Here is a 23,268-nt window from a genome sequence, read left to right as displayed (position 1 = left end):
AGTGTGGTCGGCCACCAGGAGTCGTCCCAGGCTGAGGGGGTGGGTCCGAGGATGAGTACCTCCGTCTTGTCCGAGTTCAGCTTCAGACGGCTGTTACTCATCCAGTCATTAATCATCCCCACCTCTCAGTATTTTATCACTGCCAAGGGCCCACTATTAAAATAGTCCTTTGGGACCTTCTGGACAGTTCTTTAACCCACACACCATTCACCTTCACTGCACACTCACGGCACAATACCTGCTCCGCTGTAATCAGGCGTTGAAGCACACTCAAGGTAGACTCAGTGCCTTGGGTGGGACCCGATGATGAAGCATGCCAACAACTAGGTTGGTGAGTGAGGGTCTTTATTAAAAACAAATGTTTTTTCAAATGTTGATGTCATCTACAAACATACACAAGGAGTTTCTACCCTGTAGCTAGTTCCCATTGATTCTAACATCATTTGAATGACGGTCATTCGTGTACTGCCAAAGCAGGTATGTTCCACATGCCCCCTCCCCCAAGAAAAAGAAGATGTGTGCATTTTAGCATATAGGGAAGTGTAATCTGATCAGCATGCTGTGTGTGTGTTTTATGTAAATGCTAATGCCCCAAGGGTATGCAAAAGATTTACCCGGGAGGTGGGAGAGGGGAAGGCAGTTGAATTCGAATTGTGTCACTTCTGTTTATGTGAGAGCTGTCTATAGAACTAAACCTTGGATACACAAAACTTTGGATATGAAGCTGCATTGAAGTAGAAAGAAAGCCTGCCTGTTTTAACCCTGAGTATGGTTAGAGGGCAGAGTGGTCAGTAATGGTAACCTGCAGGCATATGATTTAAAATGCTTTTGCCAGGTTAATTAGTCGGGCTTTACGCAACCCACACTTTGCTGTTAATGAATCACCTCCCCTGGATATCATCTAAACATTTATACAGCTCTTTTGGCTGGCAGATCTTCCATATACTTTGTACGCTGTATATGCATTAGACGAGCTGAGAGATGTATGGGGCTGCACAGCGCAGTCTGTAGGTGCCGTTAGCATGTATTTATGTATGTCCATGTGGGTGGTTGTCAGGTTTGAACCCTTTCTGGGTTGAGCAGTAACGACGGAGCAGGCAGCCGGCTCACGAATCAATGATGCGTACTTTCGTGTTTTACAGCTGTAGTTCCTGGTGGAAGATGGTCTGGTCTCGCTTCCATTTGTTGCAGGGCGCTGCAGTGAGGTTTTCTTTCAGGGGAGCTTTGGATGACTTTACAAGTGGGTTGGTTCTGTTCTCACGATATGACGTGTCAGACCTCGAACCTGCCGACAATTTTGTGACCTTTTTAGATATGTTCTTCTGTAAACCTGTTCACCTTTTTAGATTTACACAAGTTTTGAGGGGACAAAATTTACTACTAATGCCAAATGGGACTGCTCAAACCTATTCAGTCCTCTCCCGCCACCCCCCCTCCTTCTCGCACCCGTCTCGCTCTCAAAAAGTAGACATTAAGCTGTGAGGCTTTATAATCAACTTGCATGCTGTCAGCGTGTCTCTTTTCGCTAACCAAAAACCAATTAACAAAACAAAAAAATATGCTGACACGCTCCCTTTCCAAACTACATAAACCCTAAGAAACAAAAGACACACTGCCTTTCAAATATGTGTAAAGCATACAATAAATAAACACCTATAACAAAGACACACACTCTTTCATCTCATATATCCACACATTGGTTGTCCTTTAAATGTAGAATGCGCTACAACATAGCTTAAAAACATTGGCAAAGCCGATAGCTCTGGTTGAACACTTATAGGCCCCAAAGGCGCTACCTATTGGCTATGCCAATGCTTGTTTTATTACCTGTTTCACAGTGCTAGTGTCCACCATTGTGTTAAAATGTTCATATACTTCCATTTTGGGAACTGATGGGAGTTTATGTTTCCAGATGCGTGATACCTTTTATTTCATTTGTATTTAAAGATTATTATAAAGCAGAAACATGACCCATGAATATCATAGCGCTGTACATAACAACCACACCCCATTTCATAACACTCCATATTCTTTCACCATTTCAGTAATTCACCAAACTGGCTTTTCATCAAAGCTGTATTTCAGAGATTTGGGGTCACCGATCTGTTTTTCACCAAAGTTTTTTCTCCATATTCACATAGTACAACAGCTGATGTCATTGCCATTTTGAAGTTCTTTGATAATGAAGATAAAGCTCTAGTTGTAGGAAAACCTTTGAGTACTGTACTCCAGATTAGGCAAAGGTACATGAGACTGATAAATTAGTTATTTAAATAGTTTAATGATGAACCCATAATAAATGATTAATTCTAGAAGTGTGAACATTTCCTCTATTAATGCATCTAAACTGATCAATAGTAGTCATCCTATAAATGACTGTTGCAGGCCCACAACCTGATGTCAAAAGGGCTGGTAAATAAAACTGATTATAGGGGTATGGATGAGGGCCCTGCCTAACATCATACCCCAATAAGAACGCCTTGGAGTATACAAGATATACTTAAATGGGCAATGATTTCTGAAAAAGAAAATCGAAAAGGGTATTGGTACCTTTTTAAAAACACATTTAGACATAATGGGCTCCAGTTTAGATCTTTCTTCGAAGACATATCATATTTACATGATCATATTTAATAAATAGTGCAACACCCGAATTAGCCACTGTAGTGTATTATAAAAACACATATTGTAGTTTCATAATTCCTATAACTTTGCTTAAGTTTACAACTTTCTATTTCAGTAACCTCTCTGATGTTGTAATAGAAACTTTGAATTAGATTTTTAGAAATTATTGTGTTAATGATAGTGGGCAGCCTTGTCTCGTACCCCTGCCTAGGTTGAGTGTGTTAGATGTGCCTCCATTGACCACCACCCATGCTTTGGGGTTGCTGTATAGGGCCATCCCCATCTTCCTATAGTTCGGTCCTAAACCGAATTTCGCCATACATTGCTCTTGGAAGGGCCATGAGACCCTGTCAAAAGCTTTCTCCGCGTCTAGGGCTATCATGACTGCGGCATTGTTGCTCCTGGAGGAGTGGTTGATTATGTGGCATAGTAGTCTCGTGTTATCGTGGGACACGCAGTTTTTGAGGTAGCCAACTTGAGAGTTGTGTATGAGTTGGGGTAGGTATGCATTGAGTCTGTTGGCAAGTACTTTAGCGTATATCTTGCAGTCTACATTGATGAGGGAGATCGGTCCGAAGTTCTTTGCCTCAGTTGTATCCTTCCCCTCCTTTGGTATGACAATTATGTTTGCCTCAGCCATCGAGGGTGTCATGTGACCTGTCTGGACGCATTCTGTAAATACCTGTTTCATTGTGGGTTTGAGGATGTGTATGTAGTTTTTGTAGAAGCTAGCTGTGAAGCCATCTGGCCCTGGCGCTTTATTATCCTTGAGGCTTGCCGTGGCTTTGGCTATCTCATCCTCCGTTATGTCTAGCTCTAGGATGTCTTGTTCGCAGGCTGCTAGTGTAGGGGTGGTTATACTTGCTAGCAGCTCTTTGCCCCCATCCTCGAACTACTACCCCCCCCCCCTGGCACTCCTTTCCTTGCCTCTTTTGTTCCTTCTTCTTTCTCTGTCTTTCCGCTCACGTATATCCCATGCTCCATGTAAATATATATTTTTTTATACTCAATAAAAAATTACAGAAATCAAAAAAGAAATTATTGTGTTAAAAAAAATATTACGTCATACAGGTCAAAAAAAATTGTCACAGAGGTACAGTTCAAGAACGGTACAGAGCGACATCAGGCATCATGTGAGGCTTTTGTGGAAGTCTACGTAACGCAGACGTAACGTCTGAATTCCGAGTTTGTCAGCTAGGAAGCTAGTAATTCAGAAGTGGTTCGTAATGACAGTTATGGAAAGTAGTAGTTCCTGTAAGGAAGTGGTACCCTATTCTGTTAAGTTACACAGGAAGGAGAAAGATCGAAAATTATCTTTGGAGTATTCAAAAATTTCAGTGATAGTCAAAATATTGCCGCAATTATCAAAGTTAAAATGTGTTATATAAAATACAGGTCACACTAAATTCGGTCGACGTTGCCTTTCCTATGCATGATTAATTCATAATCAATTGTTTCTTCTTCATTTTCGTCCAGTCTTTGTAATATGGTCTTGAAGAGAATCCACATTTTAGTTATCAAATTTAAGGATGTGGTTGCTTAACTGACAGATTTTAGAGCGTTGACATATATAGCCTTGTTAACCATCTTTTGTAGGGAAAGGTTCCTTCTTTAATTGTGTTTTGTCCCTTGAGCCAACGCTTGTAAATTGGAAGGACCACCCCACACTGTTCCAAATATATCTTTCTCCGTTCTCAGTGCAGCTTCTAGCTGTTGTTCCCTTCCTGAAACAACCACATTTTTTATAGCTTGTATGACTTCCACTGGGCCTGTGGTGTACTGCGAGAGCCATTTATGTGTCTCATCGAAAGCTGTGTCATCCGAAGATAAAATGGCATCAATTAGTCCCATGCCCAGAGCTTGTTCAGGATTCACTTTATGCGCAGAACTTAACAACTGAAGAGAACATCGACCGCCTATGATATGAACCAGCCTGGCAGCTCCACCCCAGCCAGGAACTAACCCCATGTGCTTGTGGACAAATCGAATCTCACTCTCTGGAGTCATCAGCCTGAAATGAAAAATATATATATATTCATTAAAACGTCAGCAAAAGTGTTCAAAGAGATGCAGAGTAGTACAATGTTCGACTGGGAATCTAAATACATAGGAAAAATAAACTAGATTATTGTGTCACACCTAAACCGAGAAGCCACAGAAAAACTGAACTAATTATAGGACTTTCTCACAGTGAATCCTTCATCTTTTCATTTTAGAGTTAATTCTATTCAACAATGTATGTCATTGCAATTATCTTCTCTTTTAATGTATGGTTACATCATCTGCGTGCTTTATTTACGAGTATGTAATTAAATGGTGTGATTGTAGGCCTCTACCCAAGCAAATTTGGTATTATTCTGTATTTACTCATAACATAAGCACCATAACAGAGCTAAAAATTAATAAAAACTGTAAAAGGCACGCTCTAGTTTATTGTAAGCTCACACAGTTTACACTTTCATACAATAACAGAGTGATTACAACAATAAAACCTAGAATACAACATGTTAGTAAAGTAAACAACACATTGCATCTACAGTTGAAGTTGAGGTTATTGTACAGTTAATTAAAACCTTTACAGTCATGCATTAGATTCCTTTTTTTGACATTTTTAGCGACCTAAAATAGATTGTTGTTAAAACACAATAAAAATTCGATAAAATGTGACCCAGGGTAGTATTAAACAGCAAAAGAAGAAGTATCGGGCAGGCTAGGAAAGTAGAGTAAAGTGCAGGGTGCAAGTTGTTTCTTCTGCAGGATTCTTGTTAAAGGTCAGGGGAGGAGCAAGATGGCGGGCTGACACCGCCACGGAGCACACCGCATGTGGAAAGCCTCCCTACACCCGGTGGCGTATTAAATTGTGCTTAACCCGGAACTGGGGAAATAGCAGCGAAGCGATGGATTGAAAACCGCTCGCTTTACTTATCTGTATCATTATCATTATCATATTCCTTTATTCTGTATTTTAATAACACCATAAAAGTACAATTTTATACAGTTAAAAAGTCATAAAAAAAGACATTTCATAAATTTCATGTGACAATTACCGATTCAGATAAGCCGAAGAGGAATTAACATAAGAAGGAAAGACACAAAGCAATCCATCAACACTGCCCTCTTGTATTTCGGAGCCTTAAGGCAACCTTAATAAAATTCATCACACAGGTCAACGTGAGGGGATCATTTGCCTTTTGCAAAAATAGGAGAGCAACTTTAGCTTGTCAAAACTTGGCCTGTTTTAAAATACTTACTAAAAATCTACGTCTAGGAAGTACATAAAATCTGCATAATAGTACAAAATGAAGGGTGTCCTGCGGAGACAAATTGTCGCAGCCGCAGGCACCCTTCTGCTCAACAGTTGAAGAAAAACCTGGGGGGTCAGCCAGTATGTGGTGTAAAAGATTGAGCCTAAAACGGGTAATTAAAAATCTGTCCTGTGCATTAGGCATAAGAGTGAGATAGGGTTCCATGCCCTCTCCTGTTTGGACCAGGCTATGTGCGCGGACTGTGAATTTGACTCCTTCCTGTGCTGCCCTACGAGAGGCTACCTTCTCCAGGAATAGTCTCTTTACTCGGGATTTGTCTTGAGGGATAATCCCTGCTGGATTTGTATCTGTATCAAAGCTGACTTTTACCGATTTTGACTGCAATATCCCAAGATCGGAGAGACCTTGAGGACTCAAGGACGTATCCGGCTGATTGGCGCTGCTGAAGGCGGACGCAGGCGGCTGGCGTTCAGGCTACTACACTGGCTGTCTGGCTGCCGCTCGGCACGCAACTGGTCTGGGCTTCCTCTAGGCTTTCGGACAACGCTGCAGTGGGACATGGCGCCTCCAAAGAATCCTCAGAGGGCGACGCGGGCTGGCCGTGCCCTTGCTAATACTGACACAAGAGGGGATACGAGTGAGGCTGCTGCTGCTGGGAGCAAGGCTGGAGGCTCAGCTGTCGGTAAGCCAATACTACGTTTATTTCAAACAGGGAAAGCTGCTGAGCTGCTTGCAACCGGCTCAGTAAGTCATATGGACAACAGAAACAAATTATCTGAGACACTGCTGGAGGCTATACCGATGTGTCAGAGTGGGATTAAAAATGTATCACAACCAGGGATACAATGTAGCATGGAGACTGGTGCTGGGACTAAAAATGGGACACAAAGAGAAGCAGAAACCGATCTGTCTATAGAGGACAGAAAGGCCACTCCTACGTCAGTAAGCTCACCGAATATGGGTGACCTAATGAGTCAATCCCTAATGGAGTTAAGAGGCGGAAACTCTGAAAGCAATAATCTGGGGGCTACAACTAGCAATGTAATTAATAAAGATGTGTTGATAGGGGAAAAACACATGACAATGTCTTAGAGGAGTGGGCAGAGCTGGCATCTCACAGCGATGATATTTTAGCAGCTACAGCAGTCTCAACAGCGGGTGTCAGATCTATCAAGACTCCTCGTGAGAAGAGAACTAAGGCTAAAGTCAAAACCAAGAAGACATCTCAGAGGCAGGACAATTTACAGCAGAGCTTATCTCAAAACAATATGTATGGGAAATGTAATTCAGAAAATAGCTCTCTCCATAAATGGGTCCAAGCAAGGGGAGGAGTGAAAAGGATGGTCTCCCGGATTAATGGTATTAGTCCTAATAAAGACAATACAGTTTGTAATACGGCAAACAATAATCTTGCTGGAAAACGAGTGGAGAAAGGGGGTCGTTCCACTGAAAAACTAAAGGAGACTGGTGCTCAACTAGCATCTATCACAGCAGTAGCAGCCACAGCAGCATCGCCTTCAGTGGAAACAACTCAGCCTTCGGTTACTCTGACAGACTCTGACCCGACACTGGCCTCATTGAGAGAGTCTCCGTATTCCAAACCGAGTGCCACATCAGAATGGGTGCGATACAGATTTTATCATTAATATAAGGTACTCCCAACTTCGTATGACAGTTAAAATTAGAGCATGACTGAGGCAGGGAGGCCAAGTTTTCTAAAAAGGCATCTTCTATGCGTTGCAATTTAGAAGAATATGAGATAACCCAGACAGCTGCCCCATAGGTGGCAGCAGATCCAGTTTTCGCTTCATAAACCTTCTTTACCACTTCAATAGGTTTGGAGCCGATTTATTTAGCGAATTTAAAGAGAGCCCCAATATTTTTTCCAACTGTAAACCCCTATCGGAAACCATACTGCGCCAATTATTATGTTGGTCAAACATGACCTCTAAATAATTAAGAGTCCACAACACCTAGCTTCCCCCCTTCAATGTGAATTTGTGGCTATTTCCACTGTTTTGGCCCTGCAAGAAGAACAAAAGACTTAGGGTAATTAATTTTCATGTCCAGATTCTTCATAAAATTGTATATTCTGTTACAAGTCGACGCAGCGCAATACTAGTACGTGCCAAAATCACTGTGTCCTCCGCGTTAAGGAGTATCAGTTCTTGTGTTGAATTTATGTGGGGGACATCTTGGGTGGATCCTAACAAAGCAGATTCTACACCAATTATGTAACGTGCAAATGAAAAGGGCACAAGGATGCACAACTTCCTCACACCTCTAGTGATTTTAAAGTGTGTAGTGCATTTTCCTCCCTTGCCAAAATGAACACAAGCAGTAGCTCCAGTATACAGTTCACAGATTATGTTAATAATCTGTATATCAATCCCCATTGCCTCCATGATCTACCACCGCCTAGACTGTGCCACGCAGTCAAAGGCTGACGACAGATCCATGAAGGCAAGTATAGTTGACCATTCTTAGCTGCTGTATATTTGGCTATTATTAGATTCAGATTCAAGCACTGATCCACTGTGCCTTTACCTTTTCTAAAAACAAATTGACTTGGAATTGTGATGTTCTTTCCCAAAGCCCATTCCTCAAGTCTATTAAAAAAAAGCTGGCCCATTAATTTAGCGGTAGAATCTATCAGATATATGGGCCTATATTTTTTTAGGATTGATCTATCTCCTTTTTTATATATAGGCACAATTACAGTTGTCTTCCATGAGGGAGGAACACCTATTTGAGCAATTTTATTAAAAACGTTTGTTAAAAGCAAGGCCCAGAGATCTTGCTTATCAAGGAAAATATCAATTGGGACACCGTCGGGTCCAGGTGCTTTCGCTCTTTTACACTGGTTAAGGGCGCATTTTGGTTTTTCTAGCGTAAACAGGACATCATCGAATATTGGGTCTAGACATGTATTTTCTCTGAAGTTCGTTTGGAGACTATGTTACACCGAAACTTCACAACATCAACTGTCTCCCACTTCAAGACAATGCCATTCTCCCTTGCAATCACTGGTTTGATATGAAGTTTAACAGGTATTCCCTTTTTGGAAGAGAATGGATAAGAAACGTGATTGCAGCATGATCGCTAAAAGCATAAAAGTTCACCTTAAATTGGGAAAAGAGCTTCCTTATAGGGTCAAAGACCAAGACATAATCAAGCGTCGAGGAGTGAGAGCGACTAGAAAAAGTAAAGCTTAAAGGGCCAGTTAATATTTCAAAAGTATTAGGAATACAAGATTATTTATGATTAATAGCCTATTTAAGCCATTACCATAGTGACTATGACTAAAATGGGCAACAAAATCCCCATCATCGTCTACTAACCCACACACTGGTGTATTAATCATATTGCAAGGATGAGCGTCGAAGTTTCAAAGCCAGATTATATTGCAGGGTTTATTCCATGCTTTCTCCAGATTAACGACTAATAAAATACAAACATGATCATCAAAGGAGTCCACGGAGGCAGCACGGCGTCCGCAGCCTCCCTGAGAGCAAACCTTTGAACTTCAGTGAAAAGGGCATTCTCTGGTGCCAGCTGTACCGTGGTGAGGAGGGGTGCCCTGGTGAGCAGCACGTCCGTCCACTGGGTAGAGCTGGTTTTCCAACAAGGAGGCAAAACATATGTTTTTGGTAAAGTGATTTGTGAGTGGTGGAGTTAATTTAAATTGGCGAAGTTTTGGTTGTCGTACCAGTTGTTTTATTTAAATAATGTGTTGGATGACTGTACTGCGGCACGCGCACCTTTGCACTAAGTGAATCTCTGAAACGGGCAGATTTGCATCTGTGTCCGCTTGTGTGTTGAAAAGGCATCCACCCCTCACATCTAACATGTATGTATGTCATCATGGTTTTGTTCAGAAGTGGCCACTTCTTAAAACTTTGTATTTTGGTACCGAGGCTCTGGTGATCTCCGCAGTTTCATCTTCGGTTGTCCAAACTAATTAAGTGCCCCTATCCTTTCTCATGGTTGCCAAGTGCTCCTGCATCAGGCCAGAACATGAGCATGCACTGACATTGTAGCTCATCACACATTTCATGGCTTTTTGTTCCTAAACTTACAGTTAAAAGCAAAACTACCAGCCCCTGAATGCAACTTTTCAGGCTCGTAGTTTCGCTTTTAAGAGGGTGGGATTTCTTTAAAACATGTTAACAAGTTTGGACGGAAATCCTAGAATGCAACCGTCTGGACTGCTGTATTCTGGGACTTGAAGTTTCGTCTACATTATAATTCCCCCGCACTTTGTTTAATGGTATTGTTTTAACATTTCGTCTGAATCCATATTTATTTTTTGCCATCTTAATAATATTTATCCGTATTTGTTTTGAGAATGAATACAATGATATATTTCCACATGTATTTAACTTTTAGAGGTGCACTCATACATGGATGCGTTGCGTTTTAGCAAATTAAGAGGTCACATATTTGAGTTGAAAAAATGGAGAACTTTGTCAACATATGCTACCAATTTTTAAAAATCAAACTTTAGTGGACGTATGTTTTTTAAGATGTGTTAATATATATTGTTTATCTTCTTTTTAAATCGATTCATGTAGAATATGAGTCTTCCAGAGCCTTTATACTGTTATCGTTAGGTGTCTTGCAAAATACAAGCTCTCCTAGTAGCCAAACAGGGAATTTATAAAACCTTCACATTAAATAAAAGGAAAAAATGCAGTTTCATGTGCTTTTAAAATACAATCTCAAAAGCAGCGTGGCAATCATTTCTTGTTTTACCATGACGCAATCCACAGATCCAGAGCATGCATTTTATCGTTGGAGAATTACAAACAAGCATTTGTTATTTAGTGTAATACTTTCATTAACAGTTCATATGAGGTGTAGGAAGTACCAAACAAGACAATAACAGCAATGACTCCCACATAATAAGAATTGTCCCAATTCAGACAACAAATTTGAAATCAGGAAAGGCAATTCCCACAAGTTAACCAAAGCCGTCAGCTGATGTTATCGTCTTTAGTGTAGAGCACCTCATGCTACTGGTGTTATTTAATACAACTGAGAAGTTTTGTCAGTCTGAGCAGTTTACACAAAAATGAGTCTGAATCAGCTTTTGGTTATGTTTTATGGTATTGTCCTCCAGTTATTTTCCCGGGCTGGTGGCTCAATCTTATTCCTTGAGCTATGGGTTTTTGATTTTAGTGTGTAGTGGCTGAGGTCAGAGGGTTAATCCTTTGATTACTTATGTGATAGACTGGAGGCAGGGTCGGACTGGGACAGAAACTAGGCACCAAAATAAAAGTGGCTACATTAGTAAATCACATAGCTAACAAGCATTTGTAATGCAACAGCTCTCGCATTTGGGAGAGTTTGATCTACTGACATTGCACTTGTTGCTTTCGAGAAGCAAGGCTGGCAGTACCTGCGCCACTTTCACTGGCAGCCTTCTCGTAAGCAAGGACTACATGTACAAAGTGCGTGTTCAAGCACCACTTGCAGGTTTTCAATACACATAAATAAAAGGCATAGGGCCAGATGTAGGTAAATATCATTTACCGATTCTAAAATACCGAATTTTACCGATTCGGTATTTTAGAATCGGTAAATGATATGCAGCTAATGATTCGGTAAATTTTACCGAATCGGTAAAATTAGGTAAATAGCGATTCGGTATTTACCGAATCGGTATTCCCCATTCATTCCTATGGGCCTGGAGGCCCATAGGAATGAATGAGAATTACTGATTCGGTAAATACCGAATCGGTAATAGGGGTAGACCTACAAGGGTGGCAGGGTGTCACATTGACACCCTGTTGCACCCCTGTATAGTGCAAGGGTGACATGTGGCAGACATACGTGCCGTAAGGGCATGTATGTCTGCCACATGGCACTGAATAAAAAGCACAAAATTGCTTTTTTAAAGGTATTCGGAATTTACCACCAACTAATAGTTGGTGGTAAATAACGAATCCTTAAATGTAAAACGCACTCACTTGAGTGCTCTCTACATTAAGTATTCGGTAATTTACCGAATCAGTATGTTAAGAATACGGTAATTTACCGATTCTTTAAGTTACTGACTCGGTAAATTACCGAATCCTACAATTTGGCCACCTTCATCTGAAAAGCCTAATTCCGGTCGGTAACGGCCAAAATTCGGTAATTTCGGCCGTTACCAACCGGAATTAGGCTTCCTACATCTGGACCAAAGTCATTTACAATTCCAGTAGCTCAAATTCTCACAAATGTGAGACCTATTGCATTGCAAATGCTTGTTCTTTTTGTACACACTACCGAGTGGAAGTACAAGTGGGGTGGACTGATAAACATTAAAAATTTGGACACGCAGGATTGGCCGCTATTGGCATTTGTTTGAAGCCAGCGTTTCAGCAGAGATATTAATACCCTGCCCCGAGGATCCTGTAAAGGTTTTGTGTGTCCAAGTACAATCAGGTCTATTAAATATATTGTTCCTTGTTAACAAAACCCGCATATTTCCTCACAACCTATCATGGCTCAGATATTCCTAACATGCATTAATCAAGAGAAGTGTGCAGTTCTCTCTATGCTCATCTGTTCTCTTTGAGTTAGTCCCTAAAAGCACGTCAGCCTATGCACTCCATTCCGAACTCGGCGCCCCCTTTCTTACTAATTTAGTTAAGATAGAACCAATTCTGCTGTGGCACAAAATATGGACTTCAGATTACACAGCTCTCAACCGAAAGATAATTGCGGACTGTCTTAACTTAAGTGCATATAAGTCTATCCCATAGCCGACGTATGTCCAGCAGTTCCTTGGTGACAAGGCCCATCCAGAATATTCTGATAAACCAGAGGGATTAGTTACTTACCTGTAATCCTAGTTCTCTTCCAGGGGTATCCTCATCAAAGTCATAAGCATTAGAATATTCCCGCCCATGCGCGGGACCCCGGAAACACTATATTATATGTGCCCCACACACACATATATATATATATATATATATATATATATATATATATATATATATATATATATATATATATATATATATATATATATATATATATATATATATATATATATATATATATATATATATATATATATATATATATATATATATATATAAGCAATTGCAGCCTACTAAACACCAGAGCTGAATCATGCTGTAAAGAATTTCCACCATACATGAAAAAACATGCATTAGAAACATGAGAAACAACAACAAAGTTTGTTTTAGAACTGTTTTAATGCTCAGAAAGCAGTAGAAATTCTTATAAAACACTGAAAGCATAGGAAGCTCCCAGGCTGCATTGAAAACACCCAGTCTAAAAAGACTGAAAAGCTAACCTGTAGCTGTATGCAATAAACAGACACTGTGCCTTTAAGGCACTCATGACCCCCAGCTTCCCATCATGCCTCAGGGGTGAGTTAGGTCAGTTGTTCTTTGCGGAGACGGAAAAAAACATGAAACAATTAGGTTAACAATATCTCCAAGTTAAAGTAGTCAATTGCCCGGGGAGGCGGGAGGGTTGCTAATGACTTTGATGAGGATACCCCTGGAAGAGAACTAGGATTACAGGTAAGTAACTAATCCTTCTCTTCCAGGGGATCCTCATCAATAGTCATAAGCATAAGAATAGAATAGCGAGCCTCACCTCATCTCCCTGCGGGCAAAGGATCAATAAAAACAGTATATCATTATTAAGCCTAGGTAAAACTAAGCTCGAACAGGCCGCAGGCTACCCAAATAGATTCCTCAAAGAGGCCTGCCCTACTTGAGTATCGGTCCTGGAATCAGATTCTAGACAGTAATGCCTAGTAAAGGTATGAACTGATCTCCAGGTTGCAGCCTTGCAAATCTCTGACATAGGGACATCATGTAGGAAAGCTACTGTGGCCGCTTTCCCCCTAGTAGAGTGTGCCTTAGGTGCAGTAAGGGCTTGCCCGCTAGCTGATAAGCCAATTTGATACAGGAGACGATCCATCTGGAGATGTTTCGTTTGGCAGCTGGAAAACCCGTTCTCATGGAACCATAATTGACAAAAAGCTGATCCGTCTTCCTAATACTCTTAGTGTTTTCCAAATAAAATGTAAGCACTCTTTTGAGATCCAAAGAGTGCAGCGACCACTCAGCCGGGGTTGTAGGAGTTGGAAAAAAGGATGGAAGAGAAATAGACTGATTAATATGAAAATCAGACACAACCTTAGGTAAGAAAGATGGATGTGTTCTTAAGACTGCTCTGTTGAGGTGGAAAACAGTGTAAGGCTCTTTTGTACACAACGCTTGGATTTCGCTTACTCTGCGCGCCGATGTGATAGCAACTAAGAAAGCGGCCTTCCAAGATAAATGTTGTAACGTTGCTTTGTGGATGAGTTCAAAAGGAGCTCACATCAACGTGGATAATACCAGGTTCAACTCCCAGGGAGGAAAAGGATTTCGAACCGGGGAGTAGACTTTCTTTAACCCCTGAAGGAAGTCCTTGACCACTTGCATCTGGAAGAAAGAGTTTTGGCTCGGTGATTTCCTATACGCCACAATGGCTGACAAGTGCACTCTAATGGAAGCATACTTCAAACCAGATGTTGCTAAGGAAAGAAGGTATGGAAGAATAACATCCTCCTGCCCTTTCGTAGCGTCAAGATGATGCTCCCTACACCAAATATAAAACCTCTTCCACTTGAACGCATATGACGCTCTTGTGGAGGGCCTCTTAGCTTCTTTTAAAATGCGCATACAATCAGGTGGCAAATTCAGATGTCCATACTGCAGGACTTCAGGAGCCATGCCGTCAAGTTTATGTTTATGTTTATTATTTATATAGCGCTGAATCACCCATGAGGGTATCTCGGCGCTTAGACTAAACATAGTAACCGGCCCCTAATATACTTAAAAGAGATATGTTTTAAGCATTTTCCTAAAATGGGTCAGATTTGTGCAGGCTCTTAAATGTAGCGGTAGGGAGTTCCAAAACATCGGTGCCTGAAACGAAAAAGCCTTAGCTCCACTGCGCGCTTTTTTGATCCTAGGAGTTGTGAACAACAGATCAGAACTAGATCTGAGTAAGCGCGAGGGACAGTAGGGGGTCAATTTTTGGGTCAGGTACATAGGTCCTTGCCCTCTAAGGGCTTTGTGTATAATACACCCAATTTTAAACTTAATCCTTTTAATAATAGGAAGCCAATGTAATTGATTTAAAATAGGAGCAGAGGGTGATCTCGCCGGAACGTCGACCGTAAGACGGGCGGCGGTATTCTGGACAACCTGCAATTTCTTAATGGCTGCCGTATTGGCTGAAAACAAAAGGGCATTGCAATAGTCTATCCTGCTAAGTACTAATGCCTGCATCAGTGTTTTCTTAGTTGAAGTAGGCAGGAGGGGAAATATCCTGCGCAGGAAACCTAGGATGTAATAGCAGGACCCTGCTGTAGTGTTGGCGTGTGTCTCCAAAGTCAGTTTACGATCTATTCTGACTCCCAAATTTTTAACCACCTCCTTCGGAGTGGGAGCAACGCCCAATTCCTCCGGCCACCAAGAAGGAATCCAGCAGATGTCAGCTCCTCCGAACAACATTATCTCTGACTTACCTGCGTTAAGTTGCAGGAAGTTGGACTGCATCTAAGCGGCGATCGCTTTCATGCCTTCCGAGAATGTCTGTTGGATAGGCAGATTTTTTTTGTCAAAGGTCAGGAGGAGCTGAGTATCGTCAGCATACGAGATCGGGGTAAAACCGAGTTCTCTCATCAATCTGGCTAGGGGGGAAAGTTCAGAGAGGGGAGGTTGGGATGTAGAATCATCCCGCTCATCTTGCTCAACAGGTCTGGCCTGCAAGGTAGACGTCTGTGTGGACACACAGACAGATGCAGAAGATCCGGGTACCACTACTGCTGTGGCCAGTCCGGAGCTATTAGGATCCTCTCCATGTCCGATCTGAGGAGCTTGGAAACCACCTTCGGAATCAGAGACAGGAGAGGAAATGCGTAGGCAAATGTTCCTGACCAATCCATCAAGAACGCATTCCCCTGCATCCCTGGGCGGTGCAATCTGGACGCGAAGGCGTGGCATTTTCTGTTTTCGCCGTCTGCAAACAAGTCTATAGTTGGACGACCCCAACAATGAAAAAGTTCTACCACTACCTCTTCGTTTAGCACCCAGTCTGGTTGATCTTCGAAATGCCTGCTGAGTGCGTCTGCCTTGATGTTTAGCTCGCCTGGAAGGTGCACTGCTACCAGCGATAGGTTCCGAGCAAGAAGCCAGTGCCAGATCGCCTGGGACTCCAGAGAGAGAGGGCGTGATCGCATGCCGTCTTGTTTGTTCAGGTAGAACATGGTGGTCGTATTGTCTGTCTGCACCAAGACCGAGTTGGCTTTGATTGCAGGGAGAAAGGCTTTGAGAGGGAGATGCACCGCTTGGAGCTCCAGCATGTTGATGTGGTAGGTCTGTTCTTGAGCTGACCACCGACCTTGTATTTGAAGGCACCCCATGTGTGCCCCCCAGCCTTGAAGAGGCGCGTCCCTCACTATTGACTGTGCCGGGAGAGGTTAGTGAAAAGGAACTCCCACCAACAGATTTTGAGGTCGAGTCCACCACTTGATGGAAATCTTCGCTGCTTGGGAAAGACTGATCCGGGCTTCCCAACGTCCTGTCGATTGGTCCCTCTGGTCCTCCAGAGACTGTTGCAAAGGACGCATCCTCAGCCTGGCGTGTGGTATGAGAAGGATGCAGGACGTAATGGAAAGCAGCAGGGAGCCTACCTGACGGACCGTTGGACTTCGGGTCTCGAGCAGAATGCTGCACTTCTGCTGCATCGAAAAAAGTCTCTCCTCCGAAGGAAACGCTCTTCCCAAGCTTATGTCCAGAACGGAGCCTAGGTAGTGGATGGACTGGGTTGGCAGTTGGACTGAATTTTCCATGTTGACATGGAGGCCGAGATTGTGCAATTGGTTCAGGCAAAGGCGGAAGTCGCTCTCTACTTGTAGAGGAGATGGACCTTTTAGGAGCCAGTCGTCTAGGTACGGATAGACGAAGAGCCCCTTTTTGTGAAGAAAGGCTGCCACCACTGCCATGCATTTGGTGAAGACTCGCAGTGCTGATTTGAGCCCGAAGGGCAGCACCTTGTATTTGTAGTGTTTGTTGCCGACCACAAACCTCAGGTACTTGGGATGACGCAGTGCAATTGGAATATGGAAGTATGCATCTTGCAGATCCACAGAACAAATCCAATCCCCTTCCTGCAGATGTGGACATATTTGGTGAAGAGCCAACATGCGGAACTTCTCTTTGACTATGACCTTGTTTAGCAGGCGAAGGTCTAGGATGGGACGGAACTTGTTCTCCTGATCTTTTTTGGGGACAAGAAAATATCTGGAGTAGACTTCCTTTCCTCTTTGCGAGGGAGATACTTCTTCTATAGCTTGTTTTTGAAGAAGAACCTTCACCTCTCTCCGGAGCAGATCTAACTGGTGAGGACGAGATTTCTTTGGAGGAATGTTCTTTGCGGGCGCACGGAAACCAAGTGTGTCCATTGTGCAGTATATTCAGCACCCAACGATCTTTTGTGATGCTGCACCACTCTACCAGATGTCGTGAAGCACTTCCTCCCACTGGAGTGGGCAACAGCGCCAGAGGAAGCCACTGCTCATGACTCCCCCCCCTCGTTGATGTAGAGGATTGTTGTTGTTGACCTCCTCTACCTCGGTTGGATTTTCCTCCTCGAAACTGGGTCTTGCCCTGATTCTTGTTTTGGGACCACTGAGGGGTTTGAACCCTCTGTTGAGCCCCTTTGCCATTGTTGGTCTTAAAACGGCGCTTGAACTCTTTTTTCTTTTCCAAACCGACTGCTTTGACTGTTTCTTGTTCGGCTTTCATTCCACTCATCTCGTCGTCAGTGTGTTCACCGAAGAGAGAGGAACCAGAAAAAGGAAGGTTTAAGATGCGTTGTTGTGCATCGGGCTTGAGGCCCGTCAGGCACAACCAAGACGACCTTCTGGCGCAAATTCCATGGGCATACGAATGCGCCGCAAGGGCTGCGCCGTCCGCAGCTGTGCTAATCATCTGGTTTGCCACCAGACAGCCTTCTGTCAGTGTCTCTTCAAAGTCCTTCTGGTCTTCTTTCGGCATTTGGACTTGAAACGCTCCATGGAATCCCATAAGGCTCTATCATATCTACCCAACAGCGCGGCTGCACTGGAGACCTTCAGTGTAGAAGCGGCAGATTTGCAGACCTTACAACCCCACGAGTCCTGTGATCTGCTGTCCTTATCTGGAGGGACTGAGGAGGTAGCAGTGACAGAGTGTGTTTTTCGTGCTGCTGCTACGATCACCGAGTCTGCAGGGGGGTCAGTCTTGACAAAGACCGGGTCGGAGGTTGCTGGCTTGTACTTTTTCTGGATGCGAGCCGGCACCGCTTTAATGGTCGCTGGAGACAGAAATATGTCTTTGACAGGGTCCATAATCCCTGGAACCAATGGCAGCAAAGGACGTGAAGCAGACTTCTGGTGAAGTGTCTCAAAAATCACTGTTGTAGTGACTTGTGGAACAGACAGCTCAATGTTGAGCTTCTGAGCCCTCTTTGCAGGACATCATGGAAAGTGTTGATGTCATCAACCAGTGAGACCCTAGAGATAGGGCTATCCAAAAGCGTGGGAGAATAATCCCTCTTGGAAGATTGGGTAGAGGAGGTAGAAGAAGTAGATGGCGTCCTCCTACTCCTGCGATGAGCACTGTGCCTCATGATCTTCCTGAACGTTCCTCGCTTCTGGGGGAACGAGATCTAGTAGGCCTTCTCACAAGCGATCTTTCAGCTTGGACTCTGCGCCTGGGAGGGCTGAGTCTGTCCACTTCTTCAACTAGTCTCTGAAGAGGAGACCTGTGCATAGGACTGGCGTATTCTTGCATCCGCCTCGTAGCCCCTGAATCTCGCCAAGGATCCAATGGCAGATTCCATCTAGGGGACAACCTCACGTCGGAGAAGAAGGGTCTCGCAAAGGTGACTTGCGGGCAGGGCTTCTAGACTTTGAGGGTGATCTTGAGGAAGCTTGCCCAGACGAATGCGAGGATGAGTGGCGGGAAGCTGATTCCGTCACTAGACTCACTGATTCCCCTCTGGATCTCCCTAAAGCGGAGTTCCTCAAAGTCGACCCAGCCCGCTCTTGATGCCTCGGCGTCGGATGTTTTGACGGCGAATGACTAGACGGCGAGCGGCGCGAGGATCAGTGATGTCTCAACGTCGAGCGGCGATGTGAAGCAGACGACGGAGCCCTCGACGCCGAATGCCGCTGGGGCGACGGCGGAGCAGTCAATCTCGACATCGAGTGTCTACGCGACGACGGCGGAGGGGTATTGGTCACCCTCGACGCCGAACGCCTACGAGACGTCGACTGAGATCTTGTCCTCGACGCCGATTGACGCCTGGTTTTCGACGGTGGAGGATTCTGTGCTCTCTGCGACGACAGAGGTGAGCCTCTCCTCGACGCCGAACGTCGTGACGACGGGTCTCTGCTCCTCAACGCCGATCGTTGCCAGGTTGACGACGGCAGAGGGGTCACACTTCTCGCCGCCGATCGTCGCCTGGTTGACGACGGCGGAGGTGTGATGTTCCTCGCCGCCGATCGTCGCCGGGTTGACGACTGCGGAGGGGTCTTGGCCCTCGACGCCGATCGTCGCCGAGTTGACGATGGCGGAGGGTCTGGAATTCTAGCCGTCGACGACGTACCTGAATCTCCGAGCCCGACGCTGAAGCTGAAGGGTGTGAAGACTTGTACTTTGAAGGTGTCTAGCCCTCTTGGAGCCCTTCTTTACCGGAGACCTTCCTCTGGATGACCTTTGAGCTAGGCCATAGATGCGAACCCTGTCCTTCGGAGCTCTACCTGACAGGGTTTTGCAGTGAGGACAGGCCTTTGGGTCATGTTCTTCAGGCAAAAAAAGAATACAGACTTCATGGCTGTCTGTCTTGGCCTTCTTGTTGCCACACGAAGGGCAGTTGTCAAAAAGTGAAGGCATTTCAAAGTAGAAAATACCCACAAAACTGTCAATAAAAGACAGATTCTTACTTGACTAGATGTAAAATGTCAAAGTAAGTCAAACAACTGTGAAAAGTGAAGTACATTTCTATCAGAAAAACAGAAATGAGTGGAGCTGTGTTGGCAGGATCCTTCCTGAAGGAGCCAGAAAGAACAATTGACCTAACTGTCACCCCTGAGGCATAATGGGAAGCTGGGGGTCACGAGTGCCTTAAAGGCACAGTGTCAGTTTATTGCATACAGCTACAGGTTAGCTTTTCAGTCTTTTTAGACTGGGTGTTTGCAATGCAGCCTGGGAGCTTCCTATGCTTTTAGTGTTTTATAAGAATTTCTACTGCTTTCTGAGCATTAAAACCGTTCTAAAACAAACTTTGTTGTTGTTTCTCATGTTTCTAATGCATGCTTTTTCATGTATGGGGGAAATTCTTTACTGCAATTGCTTATATATATATATATATATATATATATATATATATATATATATATATATATATATATATATATGGATATTTATGTGTGGGGCACATATAATATAGTGTTTCCGAGGTCCCGCACCGGAATATTCTAATGCTTATGACTATTGATGAGGATCCCCTGGAAGAGAAACACTAGTTACCATTAGCAGAAATACACTGAAAACATTGGTGGTGGCTCACTTGGAAAAACTTAATCTGACAAAAAAACTCCCCAAATCTTCCATTTTACACAATCAATTCATATTAACCACTTTTAATATGCAGCCTTACCTTAACTGTTTTAAACTCACGCGATAAGTTTTATGCTTACACGTCTAAGGTTGGATATATTTCACAGATTATGTACTTTTCCCACTATGAACGAGTGTTCACCAGATCTGGTAAATTGTCAGTGTGATGGTAGGCTGCGGCAGAATACCATGCAAGTGGTTCTATTGTGTACATTTTACTCTAAATACAGGAAGCGGTATATTTTTCCAATTATAAGGCAGTTAAGTTTTAAACAATGCTGTCCTGTTTATTTGTACTTGCTGTCGTTACTAACATCAGAGATCTGCTGCAGTAGGTCATCTTTCCTCTGGGCAGTTTTTTTATACCAGAAAGAAGATGAAAACAGATACCATATAGAGTATAGTGATGGGAATATACATCAATGAGCCATGGTCACTAAGGTAACTGGGAACAATAAAATCTGGAAGGGAACACTGTACTAAAACACTTTAATCATTTTAGGATTATATTTGTATAAATGTGTAATAGAACGTTAGGTAGTAGTGACCTTTTAGTAATTTGTTATTATGTTTCCAACCCTTTAAATGTACCTGAATGAATTTAATTAGTTGGCTTTTTATCATTTTGATGCTATGATGATACTGCTTTTAATCCTTTTTTATATGTAGTGAAATTAACTCGGTTTGTTGTTTTTTTAACTATGCAATTGCTTTTATGGATGTTTGTCGTGACTCTGAATAAAGCTATATATGACTATATATGACTATGAGTTAGTCTGTATAAAAAATACTCATCCTTCAGCCATACCTCTAAGCAAAACAAAATGAGACATCTTCTATTGCTTTTAAGCCTGGCTGTAGGCTAAATAGCTTCAGGGGATTCCTCTGCCCAAGGATAATATGTCTCGCCAAAAGTTATTTTATGCCACAAGAATTTTGTTCAGTATGCAATTATACCTCGACCATCTCCCAAACATACCTAAAGTAACAGTTTGAGCCTAATAAATCTCTTTTACATCTTTGGAGGAAGTACTTTCATTTTGGTAATTAAATAGTTTTGCATTATAGGCAACTTGTGAAAAGGTGGTGTACAGGGCAATGTATTTGCAAAGCTTATACCTAGGTGAGTAAATATATTTGACCCCGCTCGCCAAAATCGTCGGATCCCACGGTCGAAACATAATTTCCTATGCAGATGACATCCAACTCATCCTCTCACTCACCGATGACCAACCACTACCAGAACAAACTTCCACAGATACATGGCAAGCGTTGCCCAGTCGAGTAACGAACCCTGAGGGGGCCCCCCTGCACTTACATGGAGGGCCCCTCCTCCCGACTCAATTCAGACTCGCAGGCCAGGGTACTGTGCTGAGGGGGCCCACTGCAGCTCAGGGGCCCCCCACACCGCGGGGGCCTATGTTACACCACTGGCATTGCCAACTGGATAAAGAACAACTGTCTGCAGCTGAACACAGACTAGACAGAAGTACTGATCTTCTGTAACAGCAGCAACCCATGGAATGACTCATGGTGGTCATCAGATCTAGGACCCACACCCACTCCTCCATCCATGGCAGAAACTTCACAATCAGCATTGACAACAAGCTCACTATTAAATCACAGATCAACGCTGTATTCTCTGCATGCTACATAAGAATTTTTAAGTGGCTACCCCTAACCATAAAGCACACCATTACACAGGGCACTTATCTCCAGCTGACTGAACTACAGCAACGCCCTCTACGTAGGAATCGCACCCCACCTCCTACAGAGACTTTGGACCATACAGAGCACCGCAGCCAGGCTCATCTTCGACGAACCAACAATGCACCCCACCTCAGGCAACTCCACTCACTTCCCGTACAGAAGAGATGCCAATTCAAGCTTCTGACCGATGCACACAAGGCTCTACACAACCATGGACCTGCCTACATTTACCATCACCTGAACTTCCATCAACTGTTGAAGAGATTACGCTCCACCTCCCTCTCACTTGCCCATACTTCCCACATCTACCAATGCAGAAGTGGAGGATGCTCCTTCTCCCAGATCGTAGCAAAGACCTGGAACAGCCTCCCCACGCAAGTCTGAACCATCACCTCATTTACTGAATTGCCAATGGCCCTCAAGATTTGGCTGTTCTAAAAAGCCTACGGGACTTGCAAGTGCCTGGATGCCCTATTGGGCAGTTAGCTGCACTTTATATATACTTATTGATTGAGTAAAGGTCTGCATTTGTTTCAATAGGTGTACTTTCACCTTAAAGATTTTCTTTGTTGTTCTTATTCTTTCAGAGGACATTGTTTTGCTTTCTGCCTCAATTACTTTTAGACGTTTGAGGAACAATACTCTAAAAAAAACCTTTATAAACTTGTGCCTTAACAACTCAATTGTCAAATAGTATCTCTCTGAGCTCCACAAAATTAATCAATAGGTTGCAATTCACCAATCAAGTACAATGTCCAATAATATTCAGTGCAGAAGTGATATCTTCATTGCCAAGTAAAGTCTTTAGTTAATGAACAGTTCCAAAGTTCCAATATTCCAATCTCCTTTATTGGTTTTTCTTTACTCCAATTCACAATTTCGTCCTTAATTGTATTTCAACCAACACGTGTTTCGTCTGATGCTAATCCTTGCATCAACAGACTTCATCAGGGCTCAATCGCAATTAAGTCTTGCCA

General features: G+C 43.2%; 1 protein-coding gene across 2 annotated transcripts in view; it reads right to left on the bottom strand.

Moving 5' to 3' along the window:
- Positions 1–1,624: 1,624 nt before the first annotated feature.
- The window catches only part of ECHDC1 (ethylmalonyl-CoA decarboxylase 1), a 329,806-nt gene continuing 308,162 nt past the window's right edge, over positions 1,625–23,268 (bottom strand). For both annotated transcript variants that reach the window (XM_086927019.1, XM_086927020.1), the window contains exon 6: positions 1,625–4,636. In XM_086927019.1, coding sequence (XP_086783145.1) covers positions 4,237–4,636 — 400 coding nt within the window. In that variant the 3' untranslated portion in view covers positions 1,625–4,236. The remainder of the gene's footprint in view (positions 4,637–23,268) is intronic.

This window comes from Lissotriton vulgaris, chromosome 6, assembly GCF_964263255.1.
Source record: "Lissotriton vulgaris chromosome 6, aLisVul1.2, whole genome shotgun sequence".
In the NCBI taxonomy this organism is placed as follows: Eukaryota; Metazoa; Chordata; class Amphibia; order Caudata; family Salamandridae; genus Lissotriton; species Lissotriton vulgaris.
This window is presented reverse-complemented; position numbering and strand designations above follow the sequence as displayed.